The following is a 19,459-nucleotide window of genomic DNA, read 5'->3' as shown; positions in this document are numbered from 1 at the left end:
TTTCTTTTCCTCTCTCTTGTTGCCACCATTTCTCTCGCCGTGCCCCGCGTCAATCGATCGAGATTTGTTGATGCAATTGGTATTTGTGTATTTCTGCATGCCATTTGTAGGAATATTTGGGCGTTTGAGTCAGATTGAAGCTGAAATTTCATTCTTCTCGTTCCTTTTTCCTTTTCTTTCCCTGCGGATTTGAGCTGTTCCTTTTCTAATCCGATCGCTGGTGTTGATTTATGCTTCTTTGATCGTGGTTTGGCTTCGATCAATCGTGGTCTGCTCGATTGTCCAGAAGGTTGATTTTTGTTGGCGGATTTGATTTATCGGGGGAAAAAAACAGAAATGGCTCGAGAAAGCTGTAACCTTGACAAAGACGAAGCGGAGATCTTCAAGTCCGCCTCTTCCTCTCCCTCTGCTTCGCCGCCGCCGCAGCCTCCAACGTCACCTCCTTCCCCACCTCCGGCTTCCGTGCTCCCTAAATCTTGCGAGGAATCCCCTATTCACAGATCGGAATCGCCGGCCCTCAAAATAACAGTCGCGGCTTCTTCCGCGCCGAAGCTTGATGAGGAGTCGTCGAAGTCGGGCGAGGAATCCCATTCACCTGTTAGATTCAGTAACCGGTGCTCTACCTGCCACAAAAAGGTCGGTCTCACCGGATTCCGGTGCCGTTGCGGCGATCTCTTTTGCGGCCGCCACCGCTACTCCGACGCCCATGACTGCTCTTTCGATTACAAGACCGCTGGGAGGGAGGAAATCGCCAGGGCCAACCCCGTGATCAAGGCTGCCAAGATCATCAAGATCTGAAGGTATAAAATTGCTTCCTTTTCTCTGTAGGACTCTGATCCTATTTGAACTCTGAACATATAAATGTTCTTTATTATTTAACCTTTTGATTTATCATTGAGGATCTATCTTTTTTATCAATTGCTGCTTTTAATTCTTGTTTATCTTAACCTTAAACTGGACGAGTTTTCACTTCACAAAAGAATGATATAGGCAATAGTTTGGGGAAAATGAGGCTTTCATTTTCAGTAGATTCCTTCAGATTGGCTATAGCTTACGAAGAAACAAATCTTTATCAAACCGAAGTCACTGAGAACCTTTTCAGTTGGCTCGAGTTCTTAATCAGTGGATTAAAGTTGCAAATTAAAACTAGTGTGACAAGAGTTCTGTTCTTTGAAAGCATTTCCTGTGCTTCACTATTTGTGCCATTGGCTTTTTTTCTCCTGTCATTGTCTGTCAATAATCCTTCAATTAATTTTCGAGAAAAAGTAGGTTCCTTTACACTGCACTCTGATTTCTCTTCAACATTTGGAAATCAATTTTTGCTGGTTCGATTTTTATGGTGTTCGTATCAGCTGGCAAACTGCTCTTGTATTTTTGTTGATGTGGCAATAGATCAATGATGGAAGTGTGTCAAAATATCTGCCTCAGAATTATGTGATAATCTCAGACTGTATTATTATCTGTGTGTGTGTGCAGTGTATCGTGTGTTTGGTGATAAAGAGGGTCGAAAGGTAGCATGGACATGGCTGCAAAGTGGGCTCGAGCAATTAAAGAAGGCTTCTCTGAGAGGCCTCAGCACTTGATAGGACTCTGCAAGTGGGCTCAGTGCTTCTTACAAGATGAGAAATGTAACTTTGATCTACTTTTACATTTGGGTATTGTGCTTGTTTTTCAATTGATCTGCTTCCATTGGCATTAGATGTTTGCTTTTGTGCTATTCTGCTGCGAATTTACGCTAGGCGTTTATAGAGCTGAGTCGAGAAGATTTTTCAGTCGTCAAGCCAATTGGCGAATGGAGAATAATGACCTTTAAGAAAGCTCGCCCTTTTGGCAAGGAAAAGGTTCATATTTCTTTCTCACTTTTTTAGAAAATGTATATTATAGTGAGCTTGATGGACTGAGCTGTGCGAATCAGATGAGTTTGGTGGATCGAGTTGAACTAACCCGGCCGGGCAAAGGCAAAGTGAGTGTGTTTGGCCGGTGGGGGTAAGATAGAGAGGCTAGTTTGGTCGAGTTGCTTAGGGAACTGAATGAGTTGGTGAACTAGGGAAGGGTGGCTGTGCTAAGTAAACTTGATCAGAATTCATAGTTTGACGGTTTAGAACCATCATTAAAATTATTATATAATCCATAATTTAGAACTGTCATTGATGGTTCAACGGTTTCAAAAATTGACTCTTAAGGGTAACTCTAATGCAGGTTTTTTGGACTGGTTTGCGAAATCAAAAAGCTCTAATCACTATGGGCATGAAATTTGAAGTTTTTATTTTAAGAGAAATTTCAAAGTTGGCTTTCTCTCTCGAGACTTTGATTTCATATAGGGACTCTAAAATTCTCGTTCAGAGTTTGATTAGAGATGACCTTTATGACTTTCTTCCATTTAATTGGAATTGAAAACTATTTAAATTTAAAAATTAAAGATATGCATAGAAGAATAGGTGATATGAAAAACTAAAATAAAATGCATCAGAATATTTATAAATTTAGGAAATAATAATGCATAAAAATTTAAAGGTTCATTATTTACGTTTTTGTTAGGATGTCTTTTTTCCTGATTTAAAATATCTTTTGATCATTCGGTTATATAAAATCTAACAGCTAGTTTATACAAATATATTATCTGATTATTTAGTCATGTAGAAATTAAATGATATCTTATAACGTGTAAAAATTAAGAATTAGCTTGTAAAATTATAGAAGCTACTTGCTATCTTTTATAATTTTATATCATTTTAATTTTATGAGTAATAGTCGGATTAAAATAATATTTCAACTAACAAACTAAACAATGGGGACTCCTTGACATTTATTATGTTTGAAATGAATGAACACAAATTAATCATAATCGAGTGCGAAGAAATTAACATATAACTTTTACAATGTGTAACAGTTAACGATTATCTTCTGCATATATAAAAGTTAATCGATAGTTGTGCTGAATCTAGAGATATTTTGAATAAGTCACTTTAAAACGAGCATACAAAAATGCTCATTTGACTTTTTTTTTTTAAGTAAAAGAAATACTTATGTAACCAAAACGTAGATGATGGACGCCTTTACATTGTTTATCTAATAATAATAAGTTAATCATAATTATTAATAAAAATGATTAAATAAAAAAATTAAATTGATTATTAGATCGTCAATTAACTGACAGTTCGAACCATTGACTTCGTCGGTTAGCAGATGGTTTAACTTGTCAGCTTAAATCAGTGGTTAACGGAGTTATAACCCATTAAAGAATATTAATTTTTTTTGGCAAAAGAATAAAATACGCGCCAAAATATATTTTCTCATTCAAATAATAAAAAATACTTTATTTTAAAAAAGGGGAAAAATGACAAATAGATTATTTTTCAGCCTAAAAATCAATCCTTAGTTTTTAAAAATATTATATTTTGTTCATCTGCTAAATTAATTAGTGTATGCTCCTCGGCATTATTGTAACTTCAATTTCAATAATCAGACATAATTTTAAATTCAGATTTCAGTCCATTAAAATTATTGTTGTACAATTTTGTAGTCACGACTTGAATTTAAGTTGTAGAAATATTATTTAATAAAATTTACATGTGACATTAGGCGATTCGCTCGCCTCAAGTATCCCCACTAATCCATCTTTTTTTTTTAATGAAAAGGTAAATATATATCATCAAAATGCACAATCATACAAAATGATCCTGGAGCCCCTTATGTCATGTCTGACAAACTGTCAGATCTGGAAAAGGAATCATGATCGTGTACATGTGCTCACTCGTATACCAACTCTCGCATAATCTGCTGCACATGCTGGCTGCGTGCTCATCCTCAGTACTGTCCACTGAGCTGAGGCATCAACCAGTATCGCCCATCATCTATGTCTATGCTGCTTGTGTCTCGCCCTCCTGATCTGTGTCTATACCCGTCATGTCTCATCTTCACTGTCCATACTCTGACATGTGTCATCCGTCAATGGGTGCCCCGCACCCTCTGCATGCCTCAATGTCCTGTGTGTAGGAGCCATCAGTAGCTCCTAGTGATCTCTGTCAGTCTCTCCCAGCACATGAGCCTCAGGTCGTCTCCAAGCCACAAAAAGTCACTTTAAGCAAGTGACCAGCTATCAACGGATTTGATGTGCCTTTACCGCGAGCCGTTTGCTGTGGACTAGGTAGGCCTTTATGGTGTACCTACACACCCTCATGGGCTTTTTGGCAAAACCCCAAGCATAAACGAATTTGATGTTGTCCTTACCGCGAGCCATTTGCTGCGGACTAGATAGACCTTTATGGTGGACCTACACACCCTCATGGGCTTTTTGGCAAAACCCCAGTCATAAACGGATTTGATGTTATCCTTACCACGAGCCGTTTACTGCGGACTAAATAGGCCTTTGTGGTGGACCTATTCACCCTATTGGGCTTTTTGGCAAAGCCCCAGCCATAAACGGATTTGACATGTCTTTACCGCTAGTCGTTTGCTGCGGACTAGATAGACCTTTCTAAGGTGGGTCTATGCACCTATACATCACTCTCGCCCAGTACATACTCTCCCCCACATACAGTCCTCATGTTCTACTACATGACTCCACCCGCTGTGGTCTCTCCTCACATACTACATCCTCATCCCATACGGTAACCCACATGCAGTCCTCACGCTCTACTGCCTGACTCCATTCGCTGTGGCGTCACCATGCTCCCCTCCTCTAGCACACATCTGTAATCTCCATCCATTGCATCCGTGCACTCCTGCAAGTGTCCAGCATCCCCTCAGCGTCCTGCTCTAGTCACCGTCAGTGTGCCCCTCCAGCCAACTGCTAGAGAGTGTCTCTATATATCCAGGCCATCTGTTGGTGGGTGTATCCGAAAGGAGGTATACGTCGCCATGGTGGTGTCATGAAGTGTCGATGCCCATGATCCTCCATGTATAGTCTCGGCCGCTACGAACTCCTGATCAGGTGCCTTTTTTTTTTTTTATCGAGGCGGTACTTTGGCTTGATTGGATGTCAGCTGTCGTAACGCCCCAGTTCTATATAGGATACAGAGGAAATATATATGGCCGACAGACCTCAATGACTAATGGCAAAATGCAACATGAGACTAACTAGACTAACATGTGTAGTGACTATGACCTTAAAATACACTCATATGGATGCATGCTCTCTCTATGCTAATCTACATGAATGCTATAATGGATGCCCCCAATGGGGTCAATCTATGCATGTATGCATGATCAATGATGGCCAAGTACCTGATCAGCTAGTACCCCAAGCGTCCTGAAGACATGTATCTGTATCTTCCTGAAGACGAGCTCACCGTCAAAGCGCTTCCCCTCAAACATGCTGTAGTTCCTTGCCATCCATATGTGGTGCACCATCGCTGACATGGCAAGGTGGCGAGCCTTGGCCAAGGTGGAGATCCCCTGGTACTGTCGTCTGAATGTCCTCAGCATGCACCTGTAGGTGGCCATCTGAGGGCGCATCTGTAACCAACCTCTGACTCATCCCCACAGCTGCTGAACTGGCTGGCATCTGAAAAAAAATATGATCCATCGTCTCCTCATCATGTCTGCAGAAGGTGCAGAGTCTATCCTCCAGGTACTCCTGTCCAGCTCGCACTGGTAGTCTCCCATGGGCCAGGAGCCACACTGTAAAGGCATGGGCTGGCTGGAGGTCACTCTGCCATACAGTAGCCGCCCAGGGCTTTATAGCTCTGGTGTCTCTGAAATGGTCATATGCTAGCCTGACACCCCCCCCCCCCCTCCTATGAACAAACCAGGAAGAGAGAATCTATCCCGCTGCCTCTGAGCTGCCTACTATGCTGAGGATGCTGTCTCGGATTTGTACCAGCTGCTTGATCAGTGGGGAATCTGTGTGCCTACTCTGCCACTCCCATACCCCCACCTGCTTTAAGTATGTGTGATGTACTCAGCGTATCCATAGTGTGTCTTGCTTGTCCTGTACGCGCCATAGAACCTTTGCTAGAAGCGCCTGGTTCCATGCCCGTAAGTCCCTCAAGCCAAGACCACCTTCTCGCTTAGGCCTCACTAGCTCTGACCATGCAATGGGGGGCCTCCTGGACGTCCACATGAAGAATCTGCAAATGTTGTAGATGCGGTCAATAACCCCCTGGGGTAGTGGTAAGACTGACATCCAGTAGCACTCCACTCCCTGTAGGACTGATGATATAAGCTGTGCTTTCCCAGCATAGGATAATGTGGCTTTCGGCCAAGAGCTTATCCTACGGGTGAGTGAGTCCAGGAGCGTACTATAATCTGAAATCTTCAATTTCTGAGAGGCTATAGGAATTCCCAAGTATCTGAAGGGCATCACTCCTATCTGAAAGCCTGTGATGGTGAGCATCTGGTTCCGCGTTGGGGGGTCTATCCCTGCCATGTAAATACTGGACTTAGCTAAGTTGGTTGTGAGATCGACCATCTGAGCAAACTGTGATAAGCTCTCAACTAGCTGCGTCACTGATGAGACATCCCCTCGGGAGAATAGTAACAAGTCATCTGCGTACACCAAATGTGCTATCCTCAGAGGCTCACATTTGGGGTGGAAATGAAAATCTGACCTGATAGTGCGTCGTGCTAACGACCGGGATAGATACTCCATGCACAGTCCAAACAGGTAAGGGGAGAGGGGATCCCCCTGTCTGAGTCCTCTGCCACCTCTGAAGAACCCATGCGTGACACCGTTAATCACTACAGAGAAAGAGGTGGTAGTGATATATTCTCTGATCCATGCGATATAAACGACTGGGAACTGTAAAACTACCAAGACATCCTACAAGAAACCCCAGTGCACTGAGTCAAAAGCTTTCTGAAAATCCACTTTCAATGTACATCTCGGTGATATTCATTTTCTAGTATAATTTCTCAGGAGTTCTTGTGCCAAGTGGATATTATCTGTGATAGTACGACCTCTAACAAAGGTGGTCTATTCAGGATGAAGGAGATGCGTTGAGACCTTTGCCAGTCTGCTAGCCAGAAGCTTGGAGATCACCTTGTAGAACACCGTACAGCAGGAAATGGGCCTGTAGTCTTGCACCTTGCTTGCATGAGCTGTTTTTGGTACTAAGGCAATCAGAGTGTGATTCCATGATTTTAGGAGTTGCCCAGTAGTGAAGAACTCTAGTACAACTGAGGTAAAATCATCCTTTACTGTATCCCATGACTGCTTAAAAAATTTGGAGCTGTATCCATCTGGCCCTGGTGCCTTAAGGTCTCCTATACTGAAAAGAGCACTTTTAACCTCCTCTGTAGTTGGGATCCTTGCTAATTGAGCTTGATGATCCACCGATAGCATTCTCCCAAACTGCATACACTCAGCCTGAAATGGAGCCCGTACTACTTGAGTGCCTAGCTGCTCCTGATAGTGCCTGACAAATGTCTGAGTAACTTTCTGTGGACTGGTGGTAGACACCCCATCTTCTTTTTCAATAGTCACTATTTCTCTCCTTTTGTTGTTTCTTTTGACTAAGGAGTGGAAGAAAGGAGTGTTTCTATCAACTTGCTTAAAATATGCATGCTTTTCCCTTTGTTGGTAGAAGAGGTATTCAGCTTGTGCTAGGAGATCGACAGCTTTCCTGGCTTCTTTGTATTCCTCATCCACGGATCCTTGAGTTAAAACCCTCTCCTGTACTTCTTCTAGATGTATTTGTGCCCTCTTTGCTCTTTCTTGTATGTGTTGAAAGCTTTCTTTATTGAGTTACCGCAGTGGCTTCTTAAGGAATAAGAACTTTTGCTTTAGTTTGAACTGACATACACCTTCCCTAATCATTGAGTCTGCAAGTGACCAATTCTCTTGTACCAGCTGCCCAAAATCATGATGCGTAGTCCACATGTTGTAAAATTTGAAAGGCTTGGCTTGTGGTCTCTGAGGCTCTAAGATGGATACAATACAGGAGGCATGATCTGAGAAAACCCCTGGCGGTCTGAACTCTGCCACACTGCTTCTGTCCTGCTCCAACCAGATCTTATTCACCATTTCTCTATCTAATTTGCAGACCACTCGTCCATTTGTCCATGTGAATTAGCATCCAGTAGCATGTATATCCTCCATCCCATCCATAATCACAAACTCTAGGAAATCCGCTGTGACATATGATGTAACATCCATTCCTCCACGTTTATCCATAGGGGATAGGGGGGAATTAAAATCTCCCATGATGAGCCAAGGTAACTCCATGGTCGTAGCAATTCGGTGTAGATCTTCCCACACGCTTCTTCTGCTAGTAACTGACATCTGGCCATAAATGAAGGTCACTGCATACAAGATCCCTGTAACCTTGCATTGAATGAGGGTATGTATGTATTGATCTTTCCACTCCTTGACCTCCAGGGTAATGAGTTGTGAATCCCAGAAAAGAAGCATCCTACTCCGGTTGTTGGTGCCTACTCGTTGCTCAGAGGACCATTGTTGGAATCCATGTGTCTTCAAATGTTGGTGCCTTTGGTGAGTAAGATTTGGCTCCATGATACATAATGCACTCAACTTGTATTTCAGGAGGAGGCTCCTGACCTCCTTCTGTTTGAGGCCCGTGTTCAGGCCTCTAACATTCCATGAACCTATCTTCATAATTGTTTAGGAGGCACATGTCTCCTAGTAGTAATTTTGAACTTCCTTGCTTGTTTCCCCATGTCTTCCTACATCTGTCCATCCCTAGATTGCCCCATTTCCATATCTGACCTCCTACCTCCTTTTTACATTTCATTATCCATGTTTTGACCCTTTTGTTGATCTGCTGGATTTGGATTTTGGTCCACTGCTCTTAGGTTTTGATTCCACTTGGCAGCTGCAAGTCCCACTATGATAGGTTTGATCGCTTCTTCTACAGGGTGTGGTTCGTGGTCACATCCCAGTTCAAGTTGCTGTTGTTCTGGCCACTGTTCTTCGCTGTGTGTGGGTGGTTCTTGCCTCTTTTTGCCTGCTATGGATCTGGTTTGAACTCTGGAGATCCTCTCTACACCCTGCTGACCTTTTATCATAGCAAAATTACATTGATCCATCTCTGCTACTGCCCTGGTAGTGGATTGAACATCAATTCCTTTTCCTTTCAGTCTTGTTTTGCTCTTGGAACAGCCTGCACTCTGCAGGAATTCTTCCCCTTCCATGTTAGCAATTGGTAAGAAGGAATTCTGTAGATCTGTGCCAGTAGCTTTGTTCCACCCATCACTATATTTACTTTGTGCTTGCATTTCCATGTTAATTCTCCTCTTTTGCTCTAGTTCCCATCTTTAAGTCAATACAGAGAAGGTAAATCATGGAGGACTACTAGCTATTAGTACAGGTGGCAAGACATGGAAGGAGGCGTCAGGGCCAACCCTAAGATATATCACCGGGGATGATGACCTAGGGCTCTCGATTTTTAGGGGCCTCCAAATATATATATATATATATATATATATATATATTAAAATTTAAGAAAAAAAAGGAAGGTAAAGGATCTTTGTTTTTTCTCTTTCCAAACTTTATTCTTTTTATAATTATTTCTTCATTAATTCGTTTACAGAAGTTAGAAGATTTTAAAGAGTAAAGTTTGAATCCTAATTTCCTCTCTTCTTCTTCTTCTTGAGATCTCTTCTAATTAAATCAAAAAATTCTATTCAAAATTTAGTTTCATCAATATATAAACTTACAATGTAAGTTACCTACTTATCTATATTTTTTTTCTTATTATCAATATTCAATATTGATTTTTAATATTATATTAGAATCCATATTTTTATGATTTTTCTTATATATTTGAAAAAGTTTAAATAAATCATCCCAATTTTAATCATTATAGAATAGATTATATTAATTGCTTTAAACATAAATTAGGTTTTATTACTCTTTAACTATTATTTTCACTACTTGTATTCGTTTTATTGCTAGCTTTGTTGTTGGTTTTGTATGTTTTATTTGTACACTTGAAATTTATAGTATAAATACGTTTCTAAAGAAATATCAATATGGGCGTAGGGAAAAAATAATAAAAGAAAAAGAGTGGAATAGATTATTAAAACTTACAAAGGTGTTCTTCATAATTTTTTTAAAGCTAGCTCTTCAATTGAAGATTTAGTTGATGAATTTATAGAAGAAAGTCAAGAAAAACTAAATGATCATACAATCAATAAGCGGGAAGAATTGAGAGACAATGATAATCATAATCATGCAATGAATGAATATGAAGAATTAAGAGAAAATGATAATAATGATTTGAATGTAAATGACTTGACAATTTTATGTATTGAAAATGAGGTATTATAAAAACTTGACTTTGAAGACCTTATTAATGATTTTGCTTCTCAAAATGTTAGAAAATCTAGATTTTTTCAATGATTATTTCATACTTTTTTTTTTTTGTATTTGTAGGTATTGTACTTTTTGGAGAAACATGAGAAACATATTTTGTATAATGTTACACTTTTTAAAAAATCTTGAGAAATATATTTTGTATGGAGTTTATTATATTTTAATTAAAATATATTGATTTTTAAGTTTTTATATTAAACTCTATTTAAATTGTACGTTAATAAAAAAAAATCTATAGAGGTCTCTTTTCGCCAAGGACCTCAAAAAGTCAAGGATGGCCTGGGAGGCATACTCGGACACGTCGAATTTTGACCCCAAGACCTCATGTGATAATACTCAATGTCTTAACCACCGCACTATCCCGAGGGGACAAAATTCATGTATCATAGATTCGTGTTCTTTTGATTTGATTAAAGTCAAGGAAGTCTTTTCAATTAAATTAAGAGGTGCGTTTTTTTTTTAGTGATAGATTTTTATGAAATTGATAGATTTTTATTAACTTTTATATAATTACACAGAGTTGTGAAAAGAGTTTCATGGAATTCTATAAACTTTTTTTGAAAGACTTTTACATAAATTTATAAATTTTTTCATGAAAAATTTATCAAAATGATGAAAAAGTAAAACACGAGAAAAAAATTAATATTTACCATCACACATTCAAACAAAATACGTCCATAAACAAAATACGCACATAGAAATCGATGATCACACAATAATCAAGGTAACTGATGTTGGGTTTGAAAGGTTGCAAACATAGTCTCACATTGTAAAACACATGGGAAAGATCATGAGTTTATAAGAGAAAGATATCTCTATTGACATGAAGCCTTTTGGGGAGAGCCCAAGAACAAAACCATGAGAGCTTAGGCCCAAAGTGGACAATATCATGCAATTGTAGAGATATCTAAACTCTTTTCGATCCTACAAGTGGTATCAGAGCCCGGACTGCCAGAAGGTTTAACCACCGACTGTGCACAACAACCATGGTCTGATTAAGTCATGTGAGTACAATATTACCCCGAACAAAGAAAGTGGGAGCTCCTATGTTCGAATTAAGAGGACTTGGTGGGTCGAAGGATCGGACTTGGGAAGCATGTGATTTTTGTTTGAAGGGGGATGGTTGGGTTTGCAATGTTGCAAACATAGTCCCACATTGTAAAACACATGGGAAAGATAATAGGTTTATAAGAGAAAGATATCTCCATTGACATGATGCCTTTTGGGGAGAGCCCAAGAATAAAATCATGAAGGCTTAGGCTCAAAGTGAACAATATCATACAATTGTGGAGATATCTAAACTCTTTTCGATCCTACAACTGATGCTCAGACAAGAGCGGATGCTTCTCGATTCAATAGTGAAGGAGGTCGATCTAGGAGCAAGGAAGAGATAGAACGGGTTTAAAGTTTATATCCAGAGATTTTTAAAAAATTCATGAAAATCTATTGAAAGTATAGATACCAAAAGATTTTTATAGAGTTTTAAAAAGTAAAAGTTTCAATACTATATAATTTTTTAAAACTTAATACAAAAATTAATTTAGATACCATTAAATTTCTATAGAGTTTATAAAAGTATAGATTCAATACACAGACTTAAAAATCTATCAAAATTATTAAAAGTAATTAGAAATCATACACCCCTAATTTTTTTTTTTTTTATTTTCTCCGGTTCGACCGACCATTTGGATTCCACAACACTGCTGCGAACGAAAACAGTACCAAGTTTAATTATAAATAATGTATTTTTTTTTCTTTTTTGGTCTAAATGAATTCATTATTAGTAATTCAAAGTTAATCCATTAGCAGTGGTAGAGAGTAGAGACTACAGAGTTGAATCGACCAACCTCTCGATCTTTGGCGTGTCAGGCCGGGTAGATGCTTCAAGAAAAAAATTGATTAATCATATTGGGTAGTATTAAGCCTGAGGTGATCGGTCTGGTTCTACGGAAATTTTCAATCGACCATCAGAATAAATCGGGAAGCGCTTATAGCAGGCAGTCCAGAAGTCCAACATCCTTTAGTTGTCCGCCCCATTTGGAGGAAAAATTCCTACAAATTTATCATAGTTGGGGCTCGAATCGTGAATAATTGGGTGACACTTGTATGTCCTACCGCTGTATCATAACCCCGGGGGCCGGGTAGATGCTTCAAGAGAGAATTACTGGAGGTTGTTTTAATTCTGTGAAAAGGATTTTATCTTACATGAATCCATTTTTCGATCTAATTAGCGGTGATACTGCCTCAAGAAGTTATGCCTCCTCGCAATACAGGGAGAACCCCATTTCTTTCGTGATGCATATTCAAGCACAATATCCTTTTCTCATGGAATTATTGAAATCCTTGTGTGTGTGTATCCTTTAGAAGCAGTGCAAGAACACGACCATCTCGATAATTTGGTAGCAATATTTTTAGAATGAAGTTTCACATAGTTTGGAGGTAATGAAAAAGTAATGTATCTTCCCCTCAGTGTCTGGGGAATGCTTTCTATTTCTTGAGCTGCAAGAGTAACACAAGTAGAAAGAAAAAGAAGATTCAAAATGGAGTTTAATTTCTCATGCTTTTAGTAAACCCAACATATATAATACTTTTTCAACGCTGGTAAAATAAAATCTCTCACCTATCTATCAAATGATTTGATAATGTGATATGAATGAATCAATAAGAAGAAGCCTATATGTCAGCTTGGAAGTCAGTCTAAGTAGAAACTGTCTCTCCCCATCAGGAATTAGTTAAAATGACTACTTAGAATCTAGCTAGAGGAGCCTGATAGTTGAAGTTTAAAGATCATTGTGTCTTCATCTTAACGCCAAAATGTTAGCATTTTTAATATAATGAATGTGCCATTATACTAGAATAATTTTATCTTTCTAGTAGCAGATTACTTTTATATAGGTTAGGGCAAACTACTTTTGACATCCCAAAACTAGGCCTAGTCAACTAGTGCACAAGGTTTCATCCTTTGGCTAGATTTCAAACATGTTCTTTCGCCCATATCTCCCTTGTACGGAAAGATCTGCATGAGTTTTAAATGGGGCAGTGCGTTTAATGTGTGCACGCTTCCCTTCCTAAAGTGATCTTAATTATATAATAGTGCACCACCCTAGAGAATATATATTGATAGAACTTCCCTACACCTATTGAGATTCCTTCTATGCATCCATATCTGTTGGGAGTTACCACCCTAGTCTGAGCAAAATAAGGAAGCAACTTATGTGTGCAAGGAAATGAAAATGAGAATCCAATGCGCATTAGTAATCCCAAAGTAAAATTATGGATGAACTTTTAAACAGTTCGATTATATCAATTGTATCACGAGCCTTGAATCACAGGACACTAGCTAGCTACATTTTATAGAAAATCACAATATATAAATTATCATATGTAAACATCCTCCATTTGGGACTTTCATAACTTGCATATAAGTCTGCTTAAATCATGTGCTTGTGGTTTAATTGATGGATTTGATATGTAATTTATTTGTTTGTGAGATTTAATAATGACAAGTTATAATTGAAATATATGCATGTTTTATACGAGCAATAGTTCTTTCCACATGTGGAGTTGCTATTCCTTTTGTGATATTAAGTTTGGGTTGTTTCATGTTATCTATCTACAAATTCTAGTTTAACTTAGATTTTCCAAAATTTTAATTATTCTTAGGCTTGACATGCCTAAGTCAAAAATTTTAATTAGGAAAGCAAAAGTAGTCCAAAGTTTGATACACTTTTAGGTACTTAATAATACTGGAGGCTAGATGCCTCTAGACAATGTAAATTATGTTAATTAACAATTTCCCAATAGAATGATGGACCACAGCATAAGATGTGATAAGAACATCTAAAGTACATGAAATAGTTTATTATTTGTTTTATAATGTTTGACACCTAAACTATATTCCCAGAAGTAATCAAAATAAAGGCAAAACGCTCCAAATCAGGTGATAAATCAACATAATGGTTATGTATATTTTGTTAAAGATGCATTCACCAATACATCAAGTAAGAGCTCGATTGTGGACAAGGGTGCTTCATGAGTACTACTCTCTTTTTTTTTTCTTTTTCATACTTTAGGAATAATTCCTTGATTGCTTAACTCCTATTTTTATTAATGCATGTTTGTCGAAAATAGATTCTTGTAAAACAAACAGTTTATTCGTAATTATAACCTATATTTTTTATGATTACATATATTCTCTTTCTTTTTGAATGTGCCAAACTAACTCTCCATATCTTCCTCTCTAGGACTTGTTGAACTAGTAATCTTTTCCACTGAGCTTACTTGTATTTTCTATTCCAAGTTTGAATCAATCAATGCTCTGATTGATTTTCATTGTTTTCTGAACTTTCAATCCTTACCTCGTGCTAAATAGTATCCAGCCATACTTTGGACATGAAGATGAACAAGTTGGAGCTGCACCAAAAACTTGCTAGACATCCATTTATCACACCACAGCAATCTAACAATGACATTCTGAAACAGCAAGCCATTATACTCCATTCTGCTCAAACAGCCAATTAGAAAAGGTGTCATATAGTAAGACAAGAAGAGCAATAGATGTTCAGCAAAATAACTTCTTAATAGATTTGTATTATTGTCGAGCCTTCTCTTGATAATCATCTGATGAAGTATTTTCCCCATATTAGCACAACCTGCAATAAGGTTGCATTATTGATTTAAAAAACACTCAAAGAGTTCAGCTTCCAAATAACTCTGATCTATCTCGTTCCTCCTCACACAACTATTAAAAATTGATCGAATTAAGGCATGCAACCTAAGGTATGGATGAACTTTTTTTTCCCCCTACAACAGTTCAAGGCAAGTGGATAACTTATGCTTAAATGCAATAAAACATTTTTTCCCCATTCATGGAAGAAGTTCATCGCATTATGATTTCCAGATGAAAACAAGTAATACAGCACATGGTTTGCAAATGACGGCTGCAAGTGGCATATACATCAGCACACCATGATCACTTAGATTCCTCTCTCTCTCTCTCTCTCTTACTAGATCACCATTTTTCCCTGGATGCAACTCTTCCAGCCTGCACTTCGAATCTAAGTTCGAACATGCATCTCTCATTTCAATACAAAAATCAATTCATCCTCAACACATATATGGCCTTTCATGATCTTTACAAAATTACAGCACTCTATTCCCTGACACCCTATGAGATGGCAAAGAGATCACTTCCTTCCTTCAGCTGTAGTTATACTTGGTGATCTCACACTCCTGCTTTTGAGATCATGGAATCACTTTAAAATCTTAGCTGAGCTGCTATCTTCAGGCACTTCAAGCATGCAGCTGGCCACTCCCTGTGATCCCCAGAGCAAAGATTGGATGCAATCAAGTCAAAAGGCAATCCACTTTTTGCAGAACAAATCATTCATTCAAGAGGTTCCAGATTTAGAGAATAACTCGCCAGATTTACTCACTATGCAATGAGTCATCCACTTGCTCTTGTTGAGGCATAAACTAAGGTTCAATTTATTCAACATTTCACTGACAAAGACCTTAACTAGTTATATACTCTTATATGTGCTGAAAAAGTAGATTCCAGTTCCAGTTCTTATGTCAGAATGGAGGTCCCCAATCATTTTGCAGCAATATAAATGGACCTCCAGTTCATTCATGCTACTATCAAGCCACTGCTAAGAGATTGAATTCAAACTTTCTTAGTAATCTCTCTGTTATTAGTCATGTCGAGGGATCCTCTTGTTGTAGGGAATGTGATTGGTGAGGTGCTAGATCATTTTGTCCAGACAGTGACATTTCGGGTGATGTACAACAACAAAGAAATAACGAATGGGTCTGAACTCAAACCATCTGCAGTGGCTAAGGAGCCAAGGGTTCAAATCAGAGGCCAGGACATGAGGACACTATATACACTTGTAAGTACAAACTTAAAATTATACCTATTGCACGGCAAAAGAAAACATTGTGCCACTAACCATGTTAATGATGGCAAATTTTGTGATGTTTGTTCAGCCAATTTAAAGTAGATCCAGATAGTAAGATTTGATATGCAAAGCAGGTTTTTGTCTAGTCAGGGGTATCCTAATTTGGTTTGATCAATCTGTATGCAAGCATTTTGTATGAAATATTAGGATTCAGAAGTTATATGATAGTACAATTCATATTTCGATTGCTTTGTTTATGTTTGAAAAGGTTATGGTGGATCCAGATGCACCAAGCCCCAGCAATCCAACAAAGAGAGAGCACCTTCATTGGTGAGATAAAAAGAACAAAATTGAAGCCATCTAAATTACCATCTAATTAAATTACCAAAGGAAGATTCTAACTGTTATTCCTTTTCGGTTCCTTCAGGTTGGTGACAGACATTCCGGAAACAACTAATGCCAGCTTTGGTGAGTTGATCAGGATCTATATATTCATAGCCATTACAATGAAATCTTGTATCATGAATTGAGAATAAGTTGAAGAAATGCTTAGGCATAGAAGGCTAATAAATTACTTAAAAACTATGATACTACAATGAAAATCTGAGCACATTAGAATCTTTTCCATGCTTCATCTTACCAGGAAATGAGATTGTTTGCTACGAGAGTCCACAGCCAACTGCTGGGATTCATCGTTTTGTATTTGTTCTGTTTCGTCAATCAATTCGACAAACTGTTGACGCACCAGGCTGGAGGCAAAACTTCAACACAAGGGATTTCTCTCAGTTCTATAACCTTGGAGATCCTGTTGCTGCAATGTTCTTCAATTGCCAGAGGGAGAATGGTTGTGGCGGAAGAAGGTATGCATCTCACTAATTGTCATCAGGCTTATCGCAAAACTATTGAAATGCTGAATCTGAAAGTTTTATGCATGATACTCATTTTTTCTTGAAGGTACTAATAATCATAATCCGTCGATCAATGGACTTGAAGGGTTTGGGGAACTTGTCGAGTATGAGCATTCAAGGAGGCAACATTCATGCAAGGGTTACACAGATTATCAACTCGTCATTATACATGCAACATAATAACAATTAAGCTGTGTATTAGTAATAAAGCTGTGTCTCCATTTGTGTTGTATCTAATTCAAGAAGGTTAAGAGCCTCGAGTATTGTGATTTTGCTTAATAAAGATTTGCTTGGTGAAGTTTTGAAAGTTCTCATTTGAAAGAGATTTAAACACTCTACTATCGTCGAGACTAGGAACTAAAGCTAAAAAAATAATCATCTCAGAGAAGAAAAGAAAAGGAAAAAAAAATCATCTATTTGTCAGTAAAAAATTTTTTAAGGTCGGATGAGTTACCTCTCGATTAATTGGACCGTACGAATTAGATATTGAATTATTTTTTAAAAAAATCTTTTAATTAATCGTTATTATATCTCCATTACTCCACCACCCACCCACCACTCATTCCCAGTTCATCTCCTCCTGGCGTCATCTCCGCCGCGCATCTCTATCCCTAATCAGTCAACGCCAACCGTCGGATCCATCCACAATCAATGAACGCCATCACCGGCGTCCTTTCGTCGTCACGTGCCTGTCCACCTATCAACAGCAAACGTCGATCCAACCGCTGGAATCGGATCCGACGGGCCTCCTCTTTGCTTGGCGCTCACCGCTCCCCGATGCACCCACCCGATCCGCTTCTAAACGGTCGAATTTTATATCGAAAACGCGTTTTCTGAAACAGGCGCGTGGGGACGGCGACGGTGCCGTAAGCAGATCACCGGTTTTAAAGCCTCGATCGAGTCTCCACCACAGTAGCACGCCTTCAATTCAACAATGGAGCTTGTTCCGATCCCATTTCTGACGTTCATCGTGAGGATTTCCCTCCTCTGCCAACATTTCTATGCCCTTCTCCGCCTCCTCTTGCCTTCGTCTTGGCAGCCGCCGAAACCGCCGTCGTTTTCTTCGACTGCTATTGCTACCAAAAGGGAAGCTTCCGCCGTTACACCGCCGTCGGAACTGACGCGCGTCTTCGAGATGTTCGACCGCGACGGCGACGGGCGCATCAGCAAGCAGGAGCTCTGCGACTCGCTCGAGAACCTCGGCATCTACATCGCCGACGCGGAGCTGGCGGCGGTGATCGAGCGGGTGGACGCGGATGGCAACGGCTGCGTCGACGCGGAGGAGTTTGCAGCGCTGTACCAGACGGTCATGGAGGGCGAGGCGGAGGAGGCGGAGATGCGGGAGGCGTTCGAGGTGTTCGACCAGGACGGGGACGGGTTCATCGCGGTGGAGGAGCTGCGGGACGTGCTGGGTTCGCTGGGGGTGGCGCAGGGGAGGACGGAGGAGGCGTGCAGGCGGATGATCGGCAAGGTGGACGTCGACGGAGACGGGAGGGTCAGCTTCGTCGAGTTCAAGCAGATGATGAAGCGGGGAGGAATCGCCGTGGCCATGAACTCATAATAGCCGGCGGTGATCGGAGGATTTAATGAATCGGGCAGTTTATTGTAGATAGTGATGAAGATGAAAAAAATCAGGGGAAGAAAAAATAAAAATTAATTACTTTTAGAAAAGAAAAAAAAAAGGGTAATTTTTTATCACTGAAAAATAGAAAAGCTCCATCGACTTCTGTGGCCATGTTCACTGCTCGAAGTCAAACTCCACTATCATGTACCAATCTTGCTTTTTTCCCGTCGATTTCCACGACAATGTAATCCATTATCCATCCCATTTACCAAGTCAACTCCAGGACAATGATCATGGCTTAGAGTTCATCCTCAACAGGATGAGTAGATTCTTTAAGCCTCCTTTCTATTCACTTTTGCCAATGAAAATAACGTTGCATTCATGTGGAATGGATTTTCAACTGATGGCAATCATGATTCCTTTCCTCTGTTTTCTTGTGGCCTTGAGTGTAATGCAAGTTTCTTAAGAAAAGATGTTTAACTTCTCCTACTTTATAACCAACAAATTGTTACAAAAGCTAAGCATCAGTTACATTCTTTGTTAATTAGTTGCCCATAATCTATCTTTTTTGGGTGTCTTTTTGCTTAATTTGGTGGAAAGTCCAAGTGGTGGATTTAGATCTGTTTACGTCACAAGGAAATACATTCTGGGACAAGAAACTTAGGTCTCTTTCCTCTATTTACTAATGTGGAAGACACAGTTCTTTTTCCTCTGTTTACAATAGTGAAAAATATGGTGTAAGAAATTTGCTGAGAAGTTGAGATCTATCATGGAAGAAATTCTTGCCTCTTTTCATCTCTCCTCGTGGCTC

The 19,459-nt window shown here is 39.2% G+C and overlaps 3 protein-coding genes across 4 annotated transcripts; all 3 read left to right on the top strand.

Annotated features, from left to right (window-relative positions):
* The first annotated feature begins 6 nt into the window (after window positions 1-6).
* On the top strand, window positions 7-1,716 carry LOC122001054 (zinc finger AN1 domain-containing stress-associated protein 15-like). Of its 2 annotated transcripts, XR_006117271.1 has the most exons (3): window positions 7-800; window positions 1,477-1,628; window positions 1,700-1,716. XR_006117271.1 is itself a non-coding variant. In XM_042555614.1 (2 exons), exon 1 carries the CDS (start codon window positions 337-339, stop codon window positions 796-798), a length of 462 nt encoding a protein of 153 aa, XP_042411548.1. In that variant the 5' UTR covers window positions 7-336; the 3' UTR covers window positions 799-800; window positions 1,477-1,698. The 2 variants fall into 2 exon arrangements, 1 of the variants encoding a protein (XP_042411548.1); XM_042555614.1 differs by lacking the exon at window positions 1,700-1,716 and having other exon boundaries at window positions 1,477-1,698.
* A 14,208-nt stretch (window positions 1,717-15,924) lies between these two features.
* Window positions 15,925-17,374, top strand: LOC121999942 (protein FLOWERING LOCUS T-like). Its single transcript, XM_042554552.1, has 5 exons — window positions 15,925-16,167; window positions 16,445-16,506; window positions 16,604-16,644; window positions 16,820-17,036; window positions 17,131-17,374. Exons 1-5 carry the CDS (start codon window positions 15,976-15,978, stop codon window positions 17,135-17,137), a joined length of 519 nt encoding a protein of 172 aa, XP_042410486.1. The 5' UTR covers window positions 15,925-15,975; the 3' UTR covers window positions 17,138-17,374.
* A 561-nt stretch (window positions 17,375-17,935) lies between these two features.
* LOC122001051 (calmodulin-like protein 3) lies at window positions 17,936-19,030 on the top strand. Its single transcript, XM_042555610.1, has one exon. It carries the CDS (start codon window positions 18,019-18,021, stop codon window positions 18,643-18,645), a length of 627 nt encoding a protein of 208 aa, XP_042411544.1. The 5' UTR covers window positions 17,936-18,018; the 3' UTR covers window positions 18,646-19,030.
* The last annotated feature ends 429 nt before the right edge of the window (window positions 19,031-19,459 follow it).

The sequence above is a fragment of the Zingiber officinale genome, chromosome 7A (assembly GCF_018446385.1).
Source record: "Zingiber officinale cultivar Zhangliang chromosome 7A, Zo_v1.1, whole genome shotgun sequence".
Classification (NCBI taxonomy): domain Eukaryota; kingdom Viridiplantae; phylum Streptophyta; class Magnoliopsida; order Zingiberales; family Zingiberaceae; genus Zingiber; species Zingiber officinale.
This window is presented reverse-complemented; position numbering and strand designations above follow the sequence as displayed.